The 25,897-nt window shown below is 37.2% G+C and overlaps 1 protein-coding gene across 7 annotated transcripts in view; it reads right to left on the minus strand.

Annotated features, from left to right (window-relative positions):
• Window positions 1-1,256: 1,256 nt before the first annotated feature.
• The window catches only part of LOC146478820 (neuropeptide Y receptor type 2-like), a 37,176-nt gene continuing 12,535 nt past the window's right edge, over window positions 1,257-25,897 (minus strand). For 2 of the 7 annotated variants that reach the window (XM_085111554.1, XM_085111558.1), the window contains exons 2-4: window positions 7,630-7,784; window positions 3,981-4,040; window positions 1,257-3,267 (exon numbers count right to left, since the gene is read on the minus strand). In XM_085111554.1, coding sequence (XP_084967680.1) covers window positions 2,210-3,267; window positions 3,981-3,999 — 1,077 coding nt within the window. In that variant the 5' untranslated portion in view covers window positions 4,000-4,040; window positions 7,630-7,784 and the 3' untranslated portion in view covers window positions 1,257-2,209. Of the gene's footprint in view, window positions 3,268-3,980; window positions 4,041-5,576; window positions 7,785-10,348; window positions 11,062-17,768; window positions 17,941-22,607; window positions 22,705-25,897 lie in introns of those variants that run through there. The other 5 variants (XM_085111560.1, XM_085111555.1, XM_085111557.1 and 2 more) reach the window with 5 other exon arrangements.

Consider the following 25,897-nt stretch of genomic DNA (forward strand, 5'->3'; position numbering starts at 1 on the left):
AAAAAATTCCAGAACAACGAGAAGAAAGAAATCAACTCAATTATTGAAAGGAACCGCTCGTTATCTGTTCTAGCACATTTTGGAAACAAAAATGCCAAAACTTGAAAAACGTTAGCCTAACATTTTTCAAGTTTCAATCCATACCGGCCTACTCTGTCTCTGACCAGAGACACTAATCGACAGTTTTATTGCACTTGGGTGATAATTCAGAACAAAACTAGACAATTATATTTTTGTTTTTGTTGACAGACAAACATTTTTGGGTTTTGAAATGACAGCAAATTTGCGTGATACTTCCCCTTTAAAGGACCCTAGTAAGCCTCCGCCATTTTCGATGTCACCGAAATTATTGATATTGCATTGTGAAGCGAAATCTCATTGCTTTTATTGTAAGCTGTGTTCCTGAAAATATGTTTCATTATCTTTAGTAGTTTCACAGTGATTTCATTCATTTTGACATGCTCCGAATAAAATATAATAGCCAAACTCTCGCATATAAACAACTACGTGTTAGCATGTCAGCAAATGTCCCTTGGGATTTCTAAAGTTCTGACTCACGTCATCAAAACTAATATTCCTACGTCAAGATCGTTAACGTTTATACGCCATCTTTGACAGAAAAGATAACCTTTTCGTTAGCCTGTGTAGCGGGCTTAACAGTACAAATCTAGATAACAATCGCTAGGAACCGCATAAGGTCACCTCTATAAATTTCTGCGTTTCTCACCAGTACCCCCTCCCTCATATTATGCTTTACATACAAATTAGTTAACCTTTCTAGATGTTCACAGTTGGTGCGGGAAAAATCTCCCCCCCCCCCCCCCCCCGCGGTGCAGCCGCCATTAACGACGTCTTTAATTAAATAGTGTAATAGGGCTCGATACAAAACTAGCGGTGGAGATATAGTCAAGGCTCCAACGTAATAGACCCTTCTCCAAAATGCATGGCGGCAACAGATTTGAATGACTTAAAATTGAACTGAATGAAAAACTGATACCAGCACTAGAAAGAGCACCTTTACTTTAGTAACCTTGCAAAGTTTCAGCATACTAGGTGTTACAACAGCTTGGGAAATGTAAGATGAAATTTGACAAATTTACAGACGTTTGTATGACTGGGGGTATACGTCATACCCCCAGTCATACAAACGTCTATAAATTCTTCATTTTTCAACTTACATTTTCTCAGCTGATAAAAGTACTCTTTCTAGTGCTGGTATACATTTTAAGTTTTAACTTATTTGAATTTTCGGCCGCCATTTTGGAGAAGGATGTATTATTTATTTATCTCTTAAATCGTCTTAAATTGTTAAATTGTCCTAGACTATTAAATTGATATCAGCTATTCTCTTTGGTACTCCGTTATTGTCGTTGAAACAAAATAATAAACTTCAGCCTGAACTTTTTTTGAGGAGTTGGCGCATGCACTTAGGTGACAATGTCTCTTTAAACACCCGTAAGGAGTTCTGGGTAATGAAAATCAGAAACTTTAAATTAATATTTGATTAATTTCTTTATTTATCCCTATATTTATTTATAATTTTTATCATCATATATTTAGTCATTTATTCCTTTTACATAAGCAAGTACAAATCAACGACAAGATCGGGCGTTTCGATTGGAGGTGTCATGGCACTAATTTTTTTCAAGGTCAAAATTATAAATTATTCGAATATTATTTTTTATTATTTTATTATTAGCTTTGCATACAACAGAAAACAGTGTTTACAATACAACACAATACTTACAGTGCTTACAATAATTTAAATCTGATTTGCAATCTGAATATTAATTTTTTCTACTACCAATACTTTCAATATTTACAACCTCACTGTATTTACCATTCTTAATAATACTCACAATATCTACACTTACTTACAATCTGTTTCAATACTAACAGTATATTTACAATACAATACAGCCTTACTACAAGTCTTACTATACAAGCTTAATTACTTACAAAATTGATTACAAAAATCAGTAATGAATCCCACTGGGTGTCATGGCTACTCAAATATCCAGCTTCTATTTTGATTTGACAAAAAAATTATTCGAATATACTGTCAGATATAGCTCGCTGAAGAAAAACATAAATAAAGCGAATAATTTTCGATTTTATCGTTGATTTCCACTTGCTCATGTATTACCAAACCTTTCTTTATTACTTTAAAAGAATGGCTTGGGAATTGTCCAATAACCTGCGATTCAGTTTACAAAGATGTTGTAAATTGATAAAACTGTGTTAACTGTACGACAGGCTTTGGGGCTGGCCTGTTCATAGTCCCTGCTCTGCTTGTAAGCGACATTCGTGATAAAGGATCAGAGAGCATTTTGCGAAATACAGCTCGGAATCGCTTTTTAAAGTATATCAGCATCCAAGGATTCACTGCGCTGTTTGCATGTCCACACCAGTAACACACGAACATGACGTAAGAGGGCAATACACGATATGACCACTCATAATCGATGGTCAAAATCACGTGATAGACATGCGTTGGAATCCAACATAGTGCAAACGCAACCACAATTGCGATGGACATGCGTATGACCTGACGTTTCGTTTTGTTCGCGCGACGTCGCGCTTTGTCATGTTTTATGGACTCACCTGGTGAACTGTGCGCCTTGAGTTTTAGGCAGACGTACCCATAAAGAAAACTCATTGTCGCAAATGGCAATGCGAATATGGTGATCACTACATACAGGTAAACGCCTCTTAGAGATGATTGAACAGGCTTCCCGAACTGCGAAAATTTCAAATCAAGAGTAGTTAGTTGTCCTTCCTTTCTAACTTTCGGAATGATTAACCACGGAGACATAAAACACATCGAGATCAGCCAGATGCATGGTACAAGAATCTTTTTGTTCCTAAAACGCGGAAATTCCCTTAAGGAAAACACAATACTGAAGAAGGAATCAAACGCAATAGCTGTTAAGGAGTAAACAGACGCCATTTGCGCCACGTAGAACGTAAATAACACCAACTTGGCAAAGATCTCGCCAAATACCCCATCCAGCCATCTTCCTTTCATGATAATAGACTGCAGATTTTGAGGCATCACAACCACAGTGACAAGCAAATCCGCCACAGCTAGGTTGACGTACATGAAGCTAGTCAAGCGCCTTGTTTCGGGTCTTTTGTAGAGAATGTATATCACCAGGATATTCCCCACTAGTGCCAGGAACATTGTGATACTGTACAGGATGATCGCTATAAGGTCTACCTGAGTTAGGGTCCCTGTGGCATCAGTTTCGTTTAATGAATCTGAGCCTGAAAGAGAATACCGGTAAAGCTCTTGAGGCGATGACTATGGTATAAACAAAATAGACCATTTCCGAGTTGCTTTGGACCTCGTTATGTAAAAGAGGCTAACTGCTAAGCTTTTCATATGAAAATTAGTTTTGTTCGTATATGAATAAAACAATATCAAAGTCAGGCGGGACAACAGCGTTATTTCGGGATTTGCGTGACATCCGCAAGGCTCAATGTCACTCGCGAGAGTACAAATTTTAGAACATTTTTCTTTCTCTCGCTGGCTCTAACGATGGAATGATTCCGTTACCTCCAGATTGTAAAAGAGGAATGTTTGACGCTTACGTGGATATCTAATCTACATCGAATGGCTGGGATTTTCTTTCGTAAACAGGCGTCTCTTTGTTGCCGTTCGAGAACATTTTGAAAGGCTTTTTAAAGAAATATCGTATATAGGGCTGAGAGTCTGGGCCTAGAACTGGAAAACGCATGCTCAGAGTGGGCTGTTACCGCAGATTCAAAAACTACATAAATTTGGCGCATTTTGATGTATAATTCACGAGGGTTTGCTAATGTTTGGTTTTGTAAAACGGGGTTTGAAGTCAGTGCTTAGGTGGCTGTACTGCTTAGCTCTGCTCTATGCATAACTGCTACAGGGGAGGAATTCGACGGTGGAGAAAATACACTCAAACGGCGGAATTTTTTCTTCGCTTACGTGTTCTGTAACTTACCATTCAGTTGTGAAGACATCTTCCAACACCTGACAATGATCGAGCGCGCGCTCAACTTTCCTGACAACAGAAGTAAGCATTATAAATACCTCTCTTACTAACCGAGTTCGACGAGGTCTGTATTGTAAGTTTCGGACCGAGTTTTTTCCCGTTGATTAATGTTTTCGCGAGCTGGCCCATAAATCAACGGGAAAAACGAGGATCCGTAACTTACAGTACGAACCGAGAAAACGAGGTTAGTAAGATATTTAATATATCTCTGGGGTTAATCGGGCCCGCGGGAAAGGAACAACTTTCAAATTTAGCGGGCCGTACAGTGAAATACGGCCCACAAAATTGACCAATCACTCCCCGCGTACTAACTCAGAGATATCATAACAACAGATGACCGGGCCTTGTGGCAAGGGCCAATTTTCTCAATTTGAAATCCATTTCCATCCCAGCCATCCGCAGCCAAAGATAGTTAATACTAGTTTGTGAACACTAGAAAGGTTTTGATTAACAAAACTGAAACATTATTTTAACATTTCCATCGAAACAAATACATTTTCGGACTATTCAAAGCACTTGACACTATTAAAATATAGGTGACACTGCTTCTTTTAGTGCTAAAGCCATGAATTTCCTACTGTGCAATTTTTCACTAGTAAGGAAAGACCATTTGAGGCAAAGAAAACAAATCTTCGACCTCGGCGGGAATCCCATTTTATCACTAGGACTAACACTTTAGTGGGAAATTTTGGGCTTCAGTGATTCGTCATCTGTGTCATTTGTAGGAGTCTACTAGACTGCAAGCAGTCCCTTTCTGGATAGTCGAGAGGTCGCCCGAAATAGCCAAGCGCGAAGAAACTGGAGGAAACGAGCGGAGGCCGGACTCTTCTCGTTTATTTCTCCTCGCTCCAGTCTCGCTGCGCTGTGAGCGCACCATTAACCAGAAAGGGACTGCTTGCAGTCTAGAGTGCTAGTGGCTGGAGGCACAACATTATGTACCCTTGACATCCTTATCGCCGCAATTAACACCAATGTCATTCACGTCTTACTCCCGTCTGGCCTCGGAGCTCAAACGGTAGAGCAACTGTTGATCAAATCAGGAGTTTTAAACTTTTACCGAGGTCGAAGATTTATTTATTCTTTGCCTCTTGCGATCTCCCATTTCCTTACTAGGGCTAACCCTCAGTGGGAAATTCATAGGTTCACGTTAGCATTTTAACATACACTGCAGAGCTAATTTTCTGATCCATTATTACAATCGACAACCGGTCTATCTGCGCCTGACATCAAGTAATGAACCTATGAGGGTGTGCTGCTTGAAAATTGAAAGGAACCGTTAAAAGCTACTTCTTTATCTCGTTGACAAATCCATAAGTTGCGGGTGTGGATCGGATATATCAATTTTCCAGCATAGCTTTCTCTCTCTTGAACTTTTTTCCCGGCTTTAAAGCATCGGGATACTTTATGCAATGAATGCTTATTTAATTTTGATGTTTTTGGTTTGAGAGAAACGTAAGCGGTCAAAAACTCACTATTCTAACTGCTACGAGTTATCGAGAGTAGCTTAGATCACATCTTAAGATGCACGCAAATGGGGTTACTTACCGGACTGCTGAGTAGGAGAGTCAGCCACGTATAGCTGAGAATTAAATAAAAAATAAATTTGATCTGCTGCCAGTTGAACGCGATCAGTTTGTTTTCGTCAGAATTGTTCAGAATCGCGTGACCGCAGCTGACTAGTGAATGAAAAGAACTATTTTAGATCTTATCAAAGGCAAGTATGTCTACCCTCGCTAAAAGCATAAGTTAAACAGTTGTCTGATCGTATCGCAATCACAGTCATCAAGTCATGTTATTTTTAATTGGAGTAAAAGCAAGCTGTTATTAGAACAAATAGATTGGTAAAAGAAGGGCAGTTTAATGATTCGCTTATATCTTCTTTAAAAACCGTGCTGTATATTTTTACCTACTTTCTACGAAAAAAATATCGTTTGTCCTTTCACTCCCAACGGCAGGCCAAGGTTAAAACTTAAAGACGGCACTTAGAAGGTGCCAAATTTAAAAGCAAGTACCAATACCTAAAAGTACTTCTTTCAATTAAGCAATATTTTCCTGTAATTCTGTTTACTTTGCGTGTTCAAGGTGGTAAGAGAAGTGATGAAGTTCTAAGATGTTGTTATTGAAGTGAAAGCTACTCTGCCTTTATTCTTCACCGTGCATTTTTTTCTGCTGTATAAAGATGTTTCCATCTTTTTGAGGCTGTGGACGAAATCGTTAACAGTGACAAATCAGATGACAAATATTGAACGTTCTTCCCTGCTGCAACGTTTGTTATTCTGCATGTGAAAGGTGTTTCTATAAATCAGTATTTGATTCTCTGGGCAAGGTTCTGTGTTCATTTAATTATAAGTGAAAAGCTTTTAATCGTCGGTATTTACGTTCTTTGTCGCCGTTGCATATGTTTTACAAGACGGTGGTTCTACGGCTTGAGCTTACAAAATGGAATCCTAAGGAGTAACTATAATCAGTGTATAATTCAAACGAAATCTGTAGACTACAAACTCTTTAATTATGTTCTGTCTTCCATTTTACTCTTCTTTTCCAAGCAGACATACATGTCGGCCTTGCTTGAGGCTCCCATACGCCCCTTTAATAGGAGAAGCTGAGAGCTGTTTATCCATAAAACTCATTCGCTCTGTGAACAGAAGCTTTATTTTATCTGTACGCCACATGGAAGATTGGGAGATCTGTTCACAAGCTGAATCATACTGATCCGATTTAACACATAAAGACCTAGAGAATTCAGTTGAGCGAGTGTATAGACCATGATGCTATGGTATTTTAATCGCCACAGACAAGATGAGTTTGAATCAGCTAAAATTCAATGGAGTAGAGAGACAAAAAATAATGATACTAAGTTGCCAAAAATGAAAACATCTTCAGTTATGCTCAAACATTGCAACCCTGACCCGTGGCCTACAAAACCCTTTAATCCGGATTCATATCAGGGACAAAATAGCGGTTGTCATTTCAGTGTACATTACTTGACATGAGGTGGTACCAAACGATTTATTTTGAAGGATGTATGTTCGAAATTTTTTAATCGCTTCGGAAGTTCAGATTTAGTTGTAAAGATAATCTGCAAAATGCCCGCTTAAAATTTCGTGACACTGGACAACCAATTTCTTTCCTTTTCGAATTCGAAGGGGCAAATATGCCGCAAAAAGGTCAGCTTCAGCATTTCCGTGAAACTAAACAAAGCTAGTGAATTCACTGAATAAAATTCCATTTCCTAAAAATTTCTGCAACTTAAATTTTCAGCTAAACCATCCGAACTGGATCAATCTGTCTTAGCTTATAAAAACATGTCTTTCAGAAAGGACACAAAACGATCTGGAATACAGGACACAACATTCTAAGTATTTTGTTAAACATTCTCGTTGCCGTATCCCTGCATCAACAAACCTCAGTACGTTTAGGAAATTTAGCCTAAGATCACTGATATGGTACTGATATGGTAACCTAGACTGATATATACTGTTAAATATGAATTCTTGTCTCCGGTGTCCCATGATATTGTGTCATCGAGCTTCTATCAGCGATGAGAAGTTTGAACTTTTCTTATATATAACATAAGATTGCGGCATAGCGTACAGACCTGTTTGTGATTGCAGCTGCAGATCACTTTCGACCTTCTTCGCACAAGTGGAGTCTGTGCACTCAACTACCACGCAACAGCTTGGTTGTAATGGCGAACTTTCTTTGCTTCAGCCTTGAGGCGACCTGGAAACGCGTCTGACTTTGTATCAACACCTGCAAGAGATTTGCTATTATTAACATGTAGGAGAGTCTGATACAGTTGCGGTTTGGCCTTGCCGGGCAATCGGACGGGGGTGTGGGAGGGGGTAAAGGTTGGGGGATGGTGATGTACTCCCGATAACGCGAACTGTGCTACCTGTTAAGTTTAAATCGAAAGTTAGAGACGGGAAAACACCTCTCATATGCATGAGAAATTCAAGTTATCGATCGCGAGGCATTTCTTCATCGAATGACAGTCATTTCACCAACAGACAATCTCGCCCACTCCGCATAAAGAAACCAGTCCACAGGTATCTTGAATATTTTCCTTCATGATCAAGATCAAAAGGGCAACGCCATTCAGCAGAGAGATCTCATCACATTTTGATCAAAAAGGAAAAACCCCTCAGAAACGTACTCGGGAAAGGACTATCACCATAGGTCTTACATTTAGCGACTAGCGGGAGTCGTGTTTGGCCTGTCACGTTTTTAAAATATCTGTGAAGTAAAAGTGGAACCCCTACTTAACGAAATGCCAGGGTACTAACGAGAGTTTCCAGTGATAACGATCGGGAATCGGCTAATAATTTATAATCTGATAATTTCTGAGAAGTTGACGGAACTGATGAGAGCTACATGGTTGAAACGGAGTAGGTATCAGGAATAACAAGCCGCAGCTGCAAGCCTTAACCATTGTAACTCCATTCGCGTGATGTCATGTATTAGTTATATCCGGGGATTTAAAATTAGGCACGTACACTTAACAATTCCACCAGCGCGCATTGGACATGATATGAAATGATAGATAGCCAACGAGGTGCGTAGTGCCGAGTTGGCTATAATTGTCTCATATCCAACAAGCATGAGTGGAATAATTGTTTTACTAAAAACAATCACGAAATATTGCAAGATTTTGTGGATTTGCTTTGCAAGAACAATTAGAAGACAATTTAATGCTCTCTATTTCTCGGCCATGGTATATAATATAATGGCTCATATGCCATGGCCGCTAAGCCAATCAAGTCGCTTGAATGATCCAGTTTTTCGACAGTGATTGTAGTTCGTAACAACGTAACGGGACTTTCCTTATACCAGACTTCGCTGTTACTGGGCATCCAACGGTTCATTTCGGTGTGAATATCTGTCTATCTATGGCCTTAATCGCTTCAGAAATTCGGATTTGGTCGTAAAGAATTGAATAACTGTAGTTTTCTTTGGCAAAATGTCAACTCAGAATTCCGTATCACCCCGGAAATTTTTTTTTTCGTTTTGGAGGGACAAATATGTCATTGAAAATGTGAAATTAAGTCAGCTGGCATTTCCGGGCATAACATATGTCCTCAAAAGGGCAGAAAACTCGGGTACACAGGAGACAACATTCTTAGTATTTTGCAAAAATGATATCATTGCCGGTGTCCCGTCATTTCCTCTTCAAGGGCCTTCGTTCACTTTAAACTTAAAAACTGATTTAATTCAAACATACGTACCTTCGTTTGTCATACCAAACGTCGCTTTACAAGGGTACGTTACGACTGGTTTCACTGTACCTCGCCTACACGTGAAATCTACTGCGCTTTGCTAGGTTTGGCCCTGGTTTGGCGGTAAATGTTGCCGTTACAACCGAAGGTTTCTAATGCTCCTTTAAACTTTTGCTTAAAATTAGTATTATTCTTTTATTGTTCGGCCCCATGTTACAAGGTTCTATTTACATTGGGAATTGTTTGACTACAGTATTTGCAATGTTTGAATTTACGCGTTACGTGCTAAGGTTTTGAGACAGAAGTTACAGTAAATAGGGCTATATAATTGAGGAACACGAAAGAAGCGAAAAAAAAAATAAAACAAAAGAGAAAAAAAAAAAAACATTACAAAAACAAAAAGGAGTTAAAGTACGGCAGTCGACCACGTTCGATAGTATTTAGGTTGTGATTTAGCTCTAGTTTTTTCAAGCCCGTTAAGTTTTTCCTGAATCACGACGAAGACTGAGGAGGTTTTGGAAACATGAATTATCTCCGCGGAATCTTGTGCCGTTCAAATGCTCAATAAAATTCGCCGTTACGACCAAAGGTAAAGATAAAAGATAACAATTGACAGAAAAAAAGCCGAAGTACTCTTCGAAGATGATATTCAACTTTGACTTTTAGACACCAGAATCACTGAACGCCATGTTCAAAATCACTAGGCGTCAAAACTGGGCTTTAAAGAATTTCAAAGTTCAATGGACTTTACTCCGAACTGAATTGAAATTGGCAATTCAAAAACCTGGTTGATAAATACTGTGAGAGAAATAAATGTTTTGTTTGTAAACAGAGTTGATAACTAAAGGTAAATTGGCCTCCGTAAAGAGATTTGAGTGCTAACGTTTCGAGGGTTAGTCCTTCATAAGGGCGAAAACCTCAGCACTCGAATCTCTTTACCGCGGCCAATTTACCTTTGGTTATCAACTCTGTTGATAAACCAAACAGCATTTCTACTCTCCACTGACGAAGCACCGCAGTTTCTTTAGAAACTAACCCCCTTATGCAGATTTGTATCGAATTTGTGAGTGAAATTTTAACACTGTTGCAGTGTCAACTCACCTGTCTTAACAGCTTCTTGCACAAAAGTCCTGTCTCTAGTTCAAACCGCCGTTTAATTTACGTCGGATAAAACTTTGCAAAAGGCTAGCCAGTTTTGTATTCAATCAGTCAATCAGTCTTTGTAAATACTCTTGCCCAGTATGTTTCAAATTAATTTGTTTTTGCTGTGTATACCGTTTAATTTTCTCCAACTGTATATCCTGCTGTTTAAAGCAGGTGTGCCATTCCCGCGACCTAAATTAAACTCGCTTTCTATTTTTCTACGAACTTCAAGCAGTATTTCGAATTCTGAGTAATTTTCTCCGGACAGGAAACACCATTTAATAGTGAGCAGTTGACATGTTTGTCAAATGCAAATAAACAAGGAAAACTTGAAGTTATATAGAGTTTCAAAATGCCATCATGGATTTTAATTTAGCACGTACTGAATATTTAGTGTTAAACATTAAATATTCAGTACGTGCTAAATTAAAAACTTAAAAGTTTTCATCTGCATCAAATAAAAGCTTACGAAGAGTTTTCTAGCCTAAGAAAAAAAAAAATAATAAAAAAACTCGCCAGTTTTATGCGATCTCGCCGTCGCTACACCCTTCGCGGTCCGGAGAGCTTTTTCGCAGGCTAAGAGTTTTCGAGAAGTAGTTTTCACACTGATCTGTTTTCTTTCAATCGACTTTAATCCTTTCTTTTTCGCAGCGTGGCCCAAGATTTCCCTTCGTTTTAGTAAATTTTGCAAAGCTTTATTCAAAATTATTGTTTCGGTATCGACTTTCTGGTCAAAAGTAATGCATATTATGCACGTAAAATATTTTTTCTGGCCTGGATACTTTGGGAGTTTTGTAAAAGGAACGCCGGATGGATGAGGACCATTGTGCGCACAGATTTTAAACTAACATTTTCATACGAAAAAATAATCTTGCAAAATACTAAAACAATTGTAGCAACACTATTCCCGTGCAAATATCTTCAATTTGTTTCGAACTACGTACACTAACTTCCAACAGTTTGTTATTTAATGGGTTTTTTTTATGTCACCTTGTTGAAACAGCAATCCACGGAATAAACGCCACGTAGTCTGTGTTGTTCTCCAGACTTAATTTACGGGTGCTAACAGCTCGGATATTTGCATCCGCGGTCATTTCATGACTCACTTAATTTGCTATCACGCTACCGACAGTCCAGACACTTGAACATAATTTTTTAATCTCGATGTATTTCGCTCGGATATTTGCATCCGCGGTCTTTTGATAACTCACTTAATTCGTTATCACCCTACCGGCAGTCCAGACACTTGAACAAATAATTACTTAATATCGATGTATTTTAATGGCTGAGGCTGTCGCCATAGAATGCCTTGTTTTCCATGTCCTTCTCTCTCGGGATGGTGGGTCGGTTGTGGACCGGTTAAAAATGAAAAACAAAAAAAGTAAAAAAGAAAAAGACGACGAAAGACAAGATGACAATCGATACAATGTCAAATTACTAAATAAATAATTCCAAGCAAGCCTTGTTCAAATCTTCCCCGTAATCAACTGTCATTTTGTTACAAGCCGCCACCCGGTCGCGGCGAGAAAAGGCCTAGGGAGCAAACAAAAAAGAAATCCTTTAATTTGTGAACAAAGAAGAAGAAAAACAGTCGTTGATTGATTATCAAATGTCTCATTTGCACTTTTCAAATCCATTTGCTAATGAAGTTTTTCTTTTCTAAGCAAAACAAATCATTTTCTTCAAACACAGACGGCGTGTTTCTTCCTAATCCCTTGTTAAAAGGAAAACGCCGATTTTAGATTTTTATCCTTAAAAACCGCCATTTTGGGTTTGTGTGTTTACATTTCTCTATATTTTTTTCCTTAGGTCTTTGATGGGGTTTTGCAATAAAATGTACGATTGTATGGGGAAAAAAGTTAAACAAACAAAAAAAAAAAAACAAATATAGACGCGGCGGTTTCCATTCCATATACATGTTCTTCAAAGTTGTAGCGACTGAAAAAAAAAAAAAAAAAACTATGCTAAAAAGGTTCCGTTTACACGGAGATAAGATACATTTGGTCGAACGATGAGTGTCTTCGTGTGATGAAAATTCTACTTTGATTACATGAGGAGCTTCATCGATCCTGGGACTCCAGGACGAAGTCATTTCGCCCAAAACGAAATTCGACAAGAGATCACGCGGGTAACAATTGTGTGACACCTCAAGTGTTTGAACAAATTAAATTCTTAAGCTAGAGCGAACGGCTAGGGAATCCCGAGTCCTTTCCGCAGAAACGAAACGAAATGAATGAACGACATTCGTCAAAATGGAGGATACGATATGTGGTATGAAAGACGAGAATAACATAATTTCGAACAGGTTGAATATTGTTGAGTGGTTCCTTGAGCTAACCTGTTACTTAATGCTGCCGGTATGTTATCATTGCAACCAGAAAATCAAACAATGTTTTTATCGAGCTTTCACCAATACGGAGAAATATGTTGTGTTTATATAGAGTTTTCGTTCCAGGATCTACCCCTATTCGATCATCCCCCCGGAACCAACAAATTTCACTCCGGATTCATGTAAACCCAAAGGGCAAATAACAAGATAGTAAGATGACACTAAGACCGATAAAATTCCTCCCGGGACGAAATCATCATTTTTCTTCATAATACTGTTTTCAGGTATTAAACTTTTCGGAAATTATTTGACCTCGGATTTTTTGTAACAATCGCTTTACTTAGTGCGAAGTTCATCACATTTTTTTACCGCGCGAATGAGCTTTCCTTTGCTTTAATTTAGTACTTTCATATTCATAATTTTTCTTCGCCTTCCATTTTTTGACTTATTTAAATTTGGTTTAGTTATTAATGTTTAATTTTGCCAAGAAATATATTTCCCTTTCCGCTGAGTTAAGTTGCCAGAAATGTAAATATATCTAAAGTCCATTAATTTCATCCAAGTGAAACGAAACGCTACTCTAAGCTTTTCCTTCACATCCGTCAACACTAAAATGTTGCATTCAGTTGACAAGTTTAGCTGCTTAATTTCGGTTTGAGCCTCTCGCCTCTGAACAAATAACAAACTTTGCAGTGTCAATGGCTTTTGACTGTCAGCGCTGAAAGATTATTCTTTTTTATCTTGAGTCTTCAGTTATCCAGTCTACTCTTTTACGTGAAAAATTGATAGTTTTTAAAACAGTTTTCAAGCCACCGCTCGCCTATTATCTGACTTTTTTTTCTTCTTGTAAAACGGTACAGTGGTAAAGTGAACTGTAAGAAATGGGAGATCACACAAGGCGCAGAAAAAATCTTCGACCTCGGCAGCTCCACCGAGAACATCATGTCAAGGAGCTAACTGAGCTCGAGGCCAGGTCGTTTTGTGGCCAAGGAACGGAACGGAATTTTATTCTCTGACTTTATTTCGCATTTAATTTTCAACGAGATATTTTCCCATCCGAAAACCGTGAAGGAATTAGTTTTCCAGTGTAACGAAATTTTGAGTTTACATTTCGGCTAAAGAAATCTTTAGATTTTCCTTATGTCTAAATCCGAAATTGTGAGGCGATTATAATTAAAGCATTCTGAACCGAAATTAGCCATTATATACCCCTGTTTCTTTATACCTTTCAGTGTGTGGATGAAATCCCTGGAATTGTAACGGTTCAAAACAAAATTATCAAACAACAGTTTCGTTTGGTAATGTTTAAAATATGCTGTACGGCGCTGGAGTCTTCGTAAAAACAGTAAGATAAAAAAAAGTGTGATTATTCAAGCAAAACCTAAACGCCAACGCCGGGAGTTTCTCAGCTGTGTTTGGTCTTTCTCTTCTCTTTTATTCAAGATGGATCTTTTGGAAAACATTCACGGCTTGCAATTAACACACAGTCAACACTAATACGCCATACATTGTAATCATGTATTCACTGAAATTTCGATCAAACAACTGGAAGACGTGGCATACTTACGTATTTAGCAGAGCTGTACGAAGTTGAAAGAATTTTTTTCTTTTCTCAGCCCAACAACTGAGCATTTTGTAATACATAAATGTCTCATTTCGTCATTAATCAAAATGCTCTTTTTGATTCCGTGATAACACATTAACCTTTTTAACTAAAGCAAATGAAAATTTACGATTAGCACTTAGACCGACTGTCGACTTAAGCTGTGGTTTACGTTTAGCCATTAAAAACGCACCAATAACATTGTTTCGTGAATTACTGAATCCGAAGATTAATCGAAGACCAGGATACTTGAGTAATGAATTATTTGTCCTAAAATGTGTTGAAGAAATCGAACATGGATTTTTATCACTTTTGAAGTGGTCAGTGGTTCGTTATCTACCGGACATGCGAGGTGTTGGAAATCATTAATCTCAAAGTTGCTTTGTCAAGTCTATGCACAAATTATTACCAAGCTAATTGCTTTTTAAACACTTTTTCTAACAAGCTAAAAACGAACGCTTTTAAACGTTGTACGATAACGACAGTAAATGGAATCTCTCTCTTTATCATTTTCTGAAAGAGGCTGATTTTGTTTTGGTTTAAAAAATGGAGGTGTTAGAAAGTATAATCTACATTCGAATGCATTATGCACCAAACATGACTTTATTGCTTTAAAATTAATGTGCTTCCGCCAATCAATCAAAGGCTAACTAACGGTGACAGAAGAATCAAGACATAAATTATTTTGAAAAATGTTTTGGTTGCTACTGACAGAGATCCATAAAAACAGCGATGACTTGTAACTGTCAAATTTGAGTGCTTAGAAATTCTGGTCTTGACAGCTGTTTCGAGACCAGCTTTTTAACTGGGCATGAAAAAGGTGCAGTGTACGCTAAATAGAATTTATTGCTTTCTGGAAAAAAAAAAAAAAAGAAGGGAAAAAAATACTTTCACCAATTAATCAATCAACAACCAACGTAACAGAACATTGCAGCTGGATTTAAATTCAGATTTAGCGCTCGAAAGCAATACGCTGCGAATACTAGAACATTTTATTGTTAAAATGTAAAAGAAACCATTATGGACTAAAATGTTATAGAAGTTTGATTGATTGAAGTCCTAACATCGCATGGAAAGTAAAAATTCAAAAATATCCTACAGCTTCACAAAAAAGATCCAACTGACCGCGCGTTAGAAACGGGGGAATGGAACCGAACTATAAATAAATCAACTTTGTTTTTAACGAGGGTGACACTTAAAAGTTTGCTACAGGTGACAAACTTGTAGCCCTGCGGATCGAACTGGAATTTGAAAAAAATTAATTTTTGCAATGAAAAGGGAGAAGCCGGAGTACCCAGAGAAAAACCAAGAACAAACTCAACCCACATATGACGCCGAGTGCTCTCACCTCTGCGCCATTTTGTTATGCCGCACAGCGACTAATATCAAGGGTTGTTGTTCTCCTATTAGGTGAGATTGGTTTGACATTGTCACTGGTCTTGCTTTATTTTATTCGCGGAGTAAATGACCGAAGAACTAGTCTATTTTTCCTTCTGAGAAGAGACTAGAATTATGACCGCAGGCTTAGTGAGTTCCATGAGGTGAAGGCTAACAGGGTCACCTAGAGACATCCATGACTGTGGCAATAAATAAATAAATAAATAAATAAATAAATAAATAAATAAATAAATAAATAAATAAATAAATAAATTATAATTAATTAATTAATTAAAATCGTTAAAGCTCGTGAGCTTACATGACAAATTACATAAAGGCTGCCGTTCCTTTATAAATTAAATGAAAAATGAGAAATGGAGAACAACGTCTATTTTTCCTTCTGAGAAGTAACTAGAATCATGATCACAGGATCAGCGAAATTCCATGAGGTGAAAGCTAACAGAATCAACTAGAGACAGCCATGACATTGACAATAAATAAATAAATAATTCAATAAATAAATAAAGTAATTAATCAACAAATAAATTATAATTAATGAATTAAAATCATTAGAACTCGTGAACTTACATTACAAATTACATAAACCATTCCTTTATAATTAAAAGTTCTAAAGCTCTCAGAAACGCTTGTGGGAGTGGTAAGTATGTATAATTTTCCTTTTTGTTGGGCCATAACCTTCGTTTTTTTTCTTACCAGAGAAAATATGACCAGTTGAACCGAAAATTTTAAATTAAAAAGCTTTAAGGTTTAAAAGTGTACAGGCTGATTCTGACTCAAAAACAACAAGAACTGTTTTCAAAGCCGTTCTTTTCTTTACTTTTCACGCCCTCATGGACTGATTTAAGAGCGGCTGCCTGAGACTATCGAGAACTCGCGGTCAAAACTGAAATTTCAGATTTCCTCATATTTTGTCAGAAGAATGCCTTTAGAGAACTATTTACGAAAATAACAATAAAACTTTCCAAAGATTTTTCGTTTTCGAGAATTCCGGCATAATGTGAAATGCCGTGATCACGTCGCAGCCGGCGTTAAATTTTGGCGAGATTTGGTGCATTTTCAAATCGCTCGGGAAGGAAGACAGCTTAGCGTATTAAAACGATCTTTTGAAGTTAAGTTAGACTTCCTTCTAAAAATACGGTCTTATGAAAATATTGCTGGAGGATTCTTATTTACATGCAGTTTTCAAAGTCCGAAGATTCCTATTTTTAGTATTTTCGCTAACACTGGAAAATGTGGAAACTTTGCGGACAAATATCGTGTCCTGGTACATCGAAATTTGTAGCAAGTATTATACTTTAGGAAAGCTCTATACATGTACTGCAATATATAAAAAATCCAGCTTGGGTAATTTAAAATCCAAGCGTTGACGGAAGTAAACACATAGGGAATTTTAATAATTTTTTTTTTCAAAAATGGCAGTGGTCACGCAAGAACAAGTTAATAAGTTTAAAATGAATTTATTGTTTATGTTTCATCTCTGGTGGAATAAAACTAAGTTGTTATTCGGAAACAAAATCTCATCTGTTGATGGGTTTATCCGTATAAAAATTAATTTCATTCCTATTATCGCAAACGAAAAAATGAAACGTTCAGGTGGTATGTCACGCTTTCCTCGGTACGCCAGCGTCAACAATGCGAAGGATACGAAACAAAATCAGTAAATATTTCATATCAAAGTGTATTTGAAACCCCCAACAGACGATAATGTCTCATTAAATTACTAATCGACTTGCGTGAAAGACACCTTTGGTTCAGTAAAGTTGCGCAAAAGTTGCAGTCCGAGTTTTCAAAAATCCTAGGTTTGTCAAAGTTGCATCCCATCCTCACTGTCAATAAAATGTCGTGACAGGCACTAGATTGAGCTGGACAAGCGAAGACGAGAATTCTAAAAGCTGAAGAACAAGGTATCTGTGTTTTCAATTTGCGGGTCCTAGACTATATATCATAAACAGAACTGAGATATCAGAGCCGGCAGAGAAAATCATGCTTTCACTTTAGTGCAAGCTTCAACAGCTACACGGCTATAATATAATTGAATGAGCACTTACCGTTCCAATGCCTGCAAAATAGGCATTTAATGAACCATCCCCATTAATGCAAGCAATAGTCCACCCTTCTCAGTCCGATCCGGATAGAAGAGCACCAGAAAATAACCAAGGTTGTTTGCATATTATGGCCATCACTGTGTACATAGCTATTTTAAACTTGCTATTTATAAACAATGACGCAAAATGGTTATAAATAGCAATGTGCGTTCTTGGTTTGGAGTGGTTTGCTCGATATTAGAAACTGTATTTCTTCTTCCGCGATGTCATATTTTGCAGTATCTATATATTTTCGGTTGCATTTATGGCTCAGTGCCCATTTTCGTCCTTGATAGACGACGAGTCCGGTTGCGGTCAAAGTTCGTACTATTACAGCAACCTGCGTTTCTTTGGGTGAATGCCAGAAAGATATCTCCAGTCATCCAGGTCCCAACGCAAGGAAGGTGTTTGCTGACGACAAAACTGACAGTGTAATGTAATTAATCCTCGCGCACGCATGTTAGTAAAGTTATCGATCATCTGATGTTGTTGATTGAGCATATGACTTAAGTTTACTGACTTTACATTGATGGAATATAAACAGCGGTGATATTTCTGATCAAGCTCAATGATCTTTACATTGATGGAATTTGATATTCTGAAAGGATGAGTCGAATAACAATCTGACCACCTGCCCGCGCTGTCGAGATGGCGGTAGCCTACCACGCAGTCGTTTTTAGGGGGACTCGTATTACCTCCTCCCCGAGTCCCCTCAAAACGACTGCGTGGGAGGCTACCGCCAACGAACTGAGACCGTAGATATCTAGTTTAGACGTCTAGTTTAGTCGGAAGGGGTCGAGAGATGCCTCAATAAGCCCTAAAATAATCATCATTATCATCATCATCATCATCATCATCATCATCATCATCATCATCATCATCATCGCCATTATCATCATCATCATCATTATTATGGTGAATCGAATAAAGGCCTTAGAGGTACGGCATGTTGCTTTGCTTTTTTTGTGAGCATGAGAAACCTGCAGTTACTATTAAATGACATCTGTAGTGCGTAAATACTTCGGATCATTGTTGAATACCTTTTACGTGCAAGGGTATGTGTGTACTGAAGGAGATTCAAAATTCGTTCAAATTAAAGTAGCCACAGCGATAGAATGATTGCTGAGACCATTTGCGGTTTTTTAATATTATTTCCTCTTTTTTTGTTTAAGTTTTATCAGTCACCTTTCCTTCTAAGACCAGAGTATTGTGTCTCTATACCACATGGTACCCTTCTCTTAGATTAAACAATAGTTCCCCCCCTTTCTCTTCTCCCCGTATTAACTACATTCATTGTCCTCTTTTTTAAATGCCATATTCACTCAAGATTTTTTGAGGGCCGGTTGGAAAAATCAAGCGCCCTGGGATCTAGGGATTATTTTCAGCAAACTTATGTATCTATAAACAAGTTGAATGCGTTGTAACCAGCTTTAAATCAATGTTATTTTCTTTACTATGGAAGAAAATACTCAGAAAGACTCAGAAAATGCTGTTTAATTAGCTAAGATAAAGGTCGTTTATTGACAGGCAGACAGACAAACAGACTACACGGGTTAGTGTTGAACCCCTGCGAAAAAGATGAAAATACCGCAACGTTTGTTTGATGGAAGTTTCGTCTTCAGTGAGCAATACCACGTGTAGATGAAACCTGCTACTCGAAAATATGCCAAAGCGCCGCCGGCAAAATGGAATTTTATCTCATATCAGCGGTGGCAGGTAAAGACAACTCGGATACTACACTGTAGCTATAAAAACGTAAACATGTCATTAACCCTAGCCATCGACTGTGAGGTAGAAAATGTCGCTGTTTCGTACAGCTTCATTTAAGAACTGAGCAAATTGTCACTCTTCTGTTTAGTGAAAAACGTACTAGTTGCGTGAAGTACAATAATGAAATTTGTCGATCATTCTGACGTTCGTTATCGGAAAACATGCCACGGCAATCGGCCTTTACGAATTTTGCTGTGGCATTAGTTATCACTCACTCTGACTGTGAATAATTTTTTGTATAGGAATATTCAGCAACGAAAAACTGTTTAGAGTATTACAATTTGTATTGTATCGATAACTTTGTCATTCTTTCGGGAAAATATATTATACAAACTAAATGTATTTCAAATGTGTTAACAGGTACTTGCGTGACCAGTGCGATATCAGTTCGAAGAAAATACACAACAAAAATTTGTTAACACTTGACTATAAACGTTATACCCAAACTAGATTTCTTACATGTTGCAGTAAAGTAACAGATCGTTCCTCAAGCATACCTGTTATTGTAAGTTTCCATGTACCAGGACAAGATTTTGCCTCGAAATATTTCCCCATTTTCAAGTGTTCACATGTCATGGGAGTTCAACAGTCGGCATGTTGTTGACAGGCTGTGATCTAGAAAACGTGCCTGCTTTGCACAGCTTCACAAACCCAAAAGTGATTTTAACGCCTGCAATTAGTTTTATTATTGAAACAAGTTCATATTTAGTAAGATATACCATAAATACTTGGTTCTAGATGCACCATGTGGCAATGAAAAAAAAATTGGTTGAGATCTGGACGACCAGAAAGGTGACATGACACTTTGACCTTTTCAAATTTGGGGTTACATCTCACTCCCTAGTTAGACTTGTTAAGGTATATAAAACAATACAAAACTTATTAGATCATTAGATTTAGTTTTGGAACAAGAATTTTATAATTCTCCGGTAAAAATAACATACAGACAATAATTTTTTGAAACATGTCATCTTGTCCTTGCGTGACCACTGGAATTTTTTGAAAAAATATGTAAAAAATTCCCTATGTGTTTTATTCCGTCAAAGGCTGGCTTTTAAATTACCCAAGCTGAATTTTTTATATGTTGCAGCACAAGAATAGAGCTTTTCTTTAGTGTAACTTTCATTGTAAATTTCGATGTACCAGGAAAGGTATTTTGTCCGCAAAGTTTCCACAATTTCAAGTGTCAACAAAAATGCTGAAAATAGGATTCTTTGGACTTTGAAAACTGCATGTAAATAAGAATCCTCCAGCAATATTTTCATAAGACCGTATTCTTAGAAGGATGCCTAACTTAACCTCAAAAGATCGTTTTAATACGCTGAACCGTCTTCCTTCCCAAGCGATTTGAAAATGCACCAAATCTCATCAAAATTTAACGCCGGCTGCGACGCGATCACGGCATTTCACATTATGCCGGAATTCTCGAAAACGAAAAATCTTTGGAAAGTTTTATTGTTATTTTCGTAAATAGTTCTCTAAAGGCATTCTTCTGACAAAATATGAGGAAATCCGAAATTTCAGTTTTGACCGCGAGTTCTCGATATTCTCAGTCAGCCGCTCTTAATTACGTGCTAGCGAGTATAAAATCAAATTCGGTTTTGGTCAGCTTTCTTCAACAAGAGCGCACCACTTTTGAGAAAGTACATTTAGTACAGTTGCGTCTCCTTTTTGATGAGCGAAGTAGGTAAGAACTTAGGAGTTTGCCAAACCACGGCACCTGCTCGGATGAGAAATGGTTGGAGAATGGGGAATAGATAAGTGGAAATTTGTAAATAAGAATTGTTGAATATTGTGAAATCGTGAATGTTGAATATTGTAAAAGAATACTTTGTTCGGCCGTCCACTGAATGAACCGAGGGGTGGGGGAGGGGGAGATGGGAGTTAAGGGGAGAGGGGAGGGAGAAGTACACTCGCTGACTTTTAGTATTTTTTTATAGTAAAACAAAGGCCACCAAACTTTATGACGTTTCCTAAAACTCACCTGGCTACAATTTAGTATGACGTGTACTTGTTCATTAATTTGATCTATCCACGACAACTACATCTTGTTGGCATTTGCATGGAAGAAATATTTTGCCTTGTAATTTTTAATTTTAAACGGTCGGAATAAATTTTTCATTCTTGTCATTTTTATTGGCTTTGATCATGATTTTTGAACATACTATTAAAGGCGTTTTTAAGTTTTTTAAAAATCGTGAAGTCCTGCATGACATGCACCAATATTTGATACGTTTTTCAATATCGATGCTGCGCTAAAACGAGTCGAGAACGCGTAAGCTCCGATTTTTTGCAACACTTATCAGCCAAAAATATCGTTAATAAAATAGGGCTTATAGGCATTAAAAGCTACTGAAGTTCACTTGCTAAGAATGAGCTTAAGTTGCCCTGAAAGTAAAAATAACTAATCAAATAATAAAAACTTGCTACAAATACGAAAAGTTGCCATAGTCAGGAGCCCTCCTGCCATAGTCAGCAACTTGTGGTCAGCCCTTGCGCATAAAATGAATCACGGAAAGTCCAGTGAATGATTTAAACGGCCACTCAGAAACGTAAACATAGTTCGCGTTTTAAAGGGGGCACTGTACTTGTCAGAAATCAATATTTTTCATATTGGTAGGAGCTAGCCGTGTTTTAACGTCCAGCTATTTTCGCCACAACTGACCGCAAACTAAACCAAAGAATTAAAACAAAAAACTAACAGTTTCAAATAACTCAACCTTCTGCCTGTTCAATTCGGCTCTTAAATTCTTTCCATCTTCGCCGTGCAACGTAACACATTTTCAAAACCATCATTGATATTTACTCAGTTCTATCGTGTTCTGTTTTGCTCTGTAGAACGTTTTAACCAATTTATAATTAGTTGTAAATTTGCTAAGATTTGGTTCTATAACATGAAATTAGATAAGCTAAAATGTTATATTCCTGCGGAAGATATAAAAAACGTTTAGCGGCCATTTTTTTCTCTCGCGAAAGTCTTTAAAAACGAGGGAAAATAATATAAATTTCATTACAAGAAGGTTCATGTCATACCTTTTTGAAATTCGCCTTGAGCTGGCTGGAAACTTGAATCGTAATTGTGGATTTAATAAATTTTCTGCCTTTTTAGTTCAGAGCGCTATTTATATTCTCGAGAATTGAAAACGTCGAGAGCAAATTAATTACCTTTAAATGAATCGACATTTTTATTTTAAAATCATTTTTCAAAACGCCTATTAACGTGGGTAGTTAAAATAAATAAATCACTCAGATGTCACGCGATGGACGAATGCCTTCCAACTGATCATAAAGATCGTCATAGGAAGGTACTTTCAGCTAACAGCTTTTGCCTTATTGGCACAGTTTAGTATTTTATCCACGTACTAAAAGGCTTGAACCACCTTGTACAGCATAACAAACAGCACCACAGGAAAGTACTGCTCAGTAGCTTTCATTTGAATGGTCACACTTTAGGATTCCGTCCACAGACTCAAAAGTTAGAAGCACCTTGTACAGCATATTAAACAGCACCACAGGAAAGAACTGCTCAGTAGCTTTCATTTGAATGGTCACACTTCAGGATTTCATTCACACATGGATTCAAAAGTTAGAATCACCTTGTACAGCATATTAAACAGCACCACAGGAAAGTACTGCTCAGTAGCTTTCATCTGAATGGTCACATTTTCGGATTTCACCCACAAAAAAAAAGGTACAGTCACCTTGTTCAAAAAATAGTACAAAGTAGCACAGGAAAGTACTACTCAGTAGCTTTTATATATTTTAGAATTGTCGTGCTCAGTAGGATTTCATTCTCAGTGCTCTAGAATGTTCGAACTAGTTTATACAGCACCGTACGAAGTACAACAGGAAAATACTCCTGAATAGCTTTAATTCGAAAGAACTTCGTGAGTCACTTCATCGACAGGTTTAAAAGTTTACCTATAACAAATTAAGAGACTTTTGAGCTCTTACACTCCAGGATTTCATCAACCCACGTACTCGTAATTAAAACTATATACCCCCAGATCACGTCGGCAAACAACATCACATAGGGTAATGCTTTACCGATTCATTTAATCTAAGTTGCTCATTTCAATTAAAAAATTTATCCACAGCTAGCTCAACCAAAACGTGTCTCAAATGTCTAGTTTGGGAGGAAACATCGCTCGATATATATGTTTTATTTATCTGCCGCGTATTGGCGAAAAAAATGGTTATTTTTTCTTTCCGTGACTTTTGTTTAATTGAAAACTCTCAATGAAAACGGAAGCTCTTTCCGTCTTCATGTTGCGTCTACACAACAAAGGATGCTTGAAAATCGAAAACGTCTGAGCGGTCGTCGCTGTTATTAATATTTTGCAACGGCAAACCTTTGAGAACGTATCCACATCGGGTCAACAAAAGGAACACTGTTTTGAAAACTTCCGATACCAAATTTCCTTGCATAGGTCTTTGTCACGGTAATTTAGAATTTTAATTTAGGCCCAAGTAAAGAAAGAACATTGACACACCTGGAAAGAGCAGCTTGAAATAAGCAAAAACAAAAAAGCCAAGTTTGCGAGACTTCTCCTTTAAAATAGCAAAGATATCGTTCCAGAAATTCAGGAAATTTTGTAGATTGGTGCCCGTTTCCATAGAAACGGCTATAAAATTTTAAGGGTGCGTTCGATTCACCCTATTGCGGAATAGGAATACATAAAACGATGAAAAGAAATCTGTCATAAACGAAAGGTTGCAGAAATGGCTTCTTAAATTTACTTAAAAAGAGAAATCTAACAGCTATTCCGCTTTTTCTTATTCCGGAATACGGTCAATCGTACGCAACCTAAAACTTACGAAATTACATCTTCCGTTTAAAGACCCTCAAACTTCATCGTTTTACTAATTCCTAAGGTGATCGTTTCAGCGATGTCAAGGTTAATTTATGTTGAATTGTATGGCCCACGAATTGGCTTGTTCCTTCCTCTCTTGAGGGCTTCGAAAACGCAAACGGTTTTGAAAATGTAGAGTACGAAAAACTCCTCATCTAGTTGACTGAAAGTTTTATAATATGTATGAACATGTTAAAGATTATCCACACCCTAATCTGGAGAAACGTAACCACTGTTACGAAATCGTTAGACAATCAAATAAATTTCTTTTATTGGTGATAAATATGATTCGAGTGCAGGAAGCTATAGTGGAATTAAGCCTTGAACTTGATTTTGCAATTTTTGCAAGCTTCAAACCAAGGATCTACTTTGTTTAGCAACTGGAAGTTTAATTTTAAATGAGATGTATTTTCTAACTTTATTTTAGTGGGAAATTAAAGTGGTTGTCTTTTAGAGATTTACATTATAACTCACGGAACCCGACAAATCAAACGGTGCTTGACATTGCAGCAAAGCTCCATCAAAGAGCCATTTATTTTGCTCCTACCTAATTCATTTTCCATTTTATTGGATTTTAAATGCATTTTGTGCAGCGGGAAACGATAAATCTATTGCAGAAGACGACAGATTGAATGTTTAAGGTACTGGGATAAAAGAGGACACCAGGTGGTTAATTTTTTAGTTCGTGTGAAAACATAATTAATTTTCTTCTGAGACCTGAATGTCGCACGTGTCAATTAAATGTCTCAGTTTGTATGAAGTCAAGTCATATTGAACGGAACTGTATATTATTTTTTTCGTCTGGAGACGGAAATTGAATCAGTGAATAGTTTTCAAATTTGGAACGCGTTTCCAGTCAATGTGTGTCAACGCATAACATACAGAGAAGCCTATGTAGACTGAATTGTTTACTAAACTATATTGATAAAAAAATAAAATAAAGAAAGTGGTTTTATAATAACGATCCGGCACCATTTTGGAATTTAATTATATAGAAAAATATATATTTATCTAAACAGTAGGAAGATAAGAAAAATGTATTTACTAAATAATGAGAATGTTTGCTCTGAAGGTCTTATTGCCTCCAAAATTCGGATTTAGTTGTATAGGAAATCTAAAGATTTCTTTGGCAAAATTCCAGCTCAAAATTTCGTAACACTGAAAAACTAATTCCTTTCGTTTTCAGAGAGGAAAATATGTCATTAAAAGTGGGAAAAAAGATCAGTTAGCATTTTCGTACGGCCAACAACAGCTGAGTAAATTCGGGAAAAAACATTTCGCTCCGTAAAACTTCCTGCAACTAAAATTTTCAACCAAAGCATCCGAATTAACAGATCAAACAGTATTAGCTTACACAAATATGTCTTTAAAAGGGCAAAAAACGATATGGAAGAACAGGAGGCAGCCGGCATTTTAAGTACTTTGCTTAAATGAAAAAAATCTTGCTTTAAAACTGAAGTTATAGCCGCA

This window comes from Pavona decussata, unplaced genomic scaffold, assembly GCF_977016875.1.
Source record: "Pavona decussata unplaced genomic scaffold, jaPavDecu1.1 SCAFFOLD_62, whole genome shotgun sequence".
In the NCBI taxonomy this organism is placed as follows: domain Eukaryota; kingdom Metazoa; phylum Cnidaria; class Anthozoa; order Scleractinia; family Agariciidae; genus Pavona; species Pavona decussata.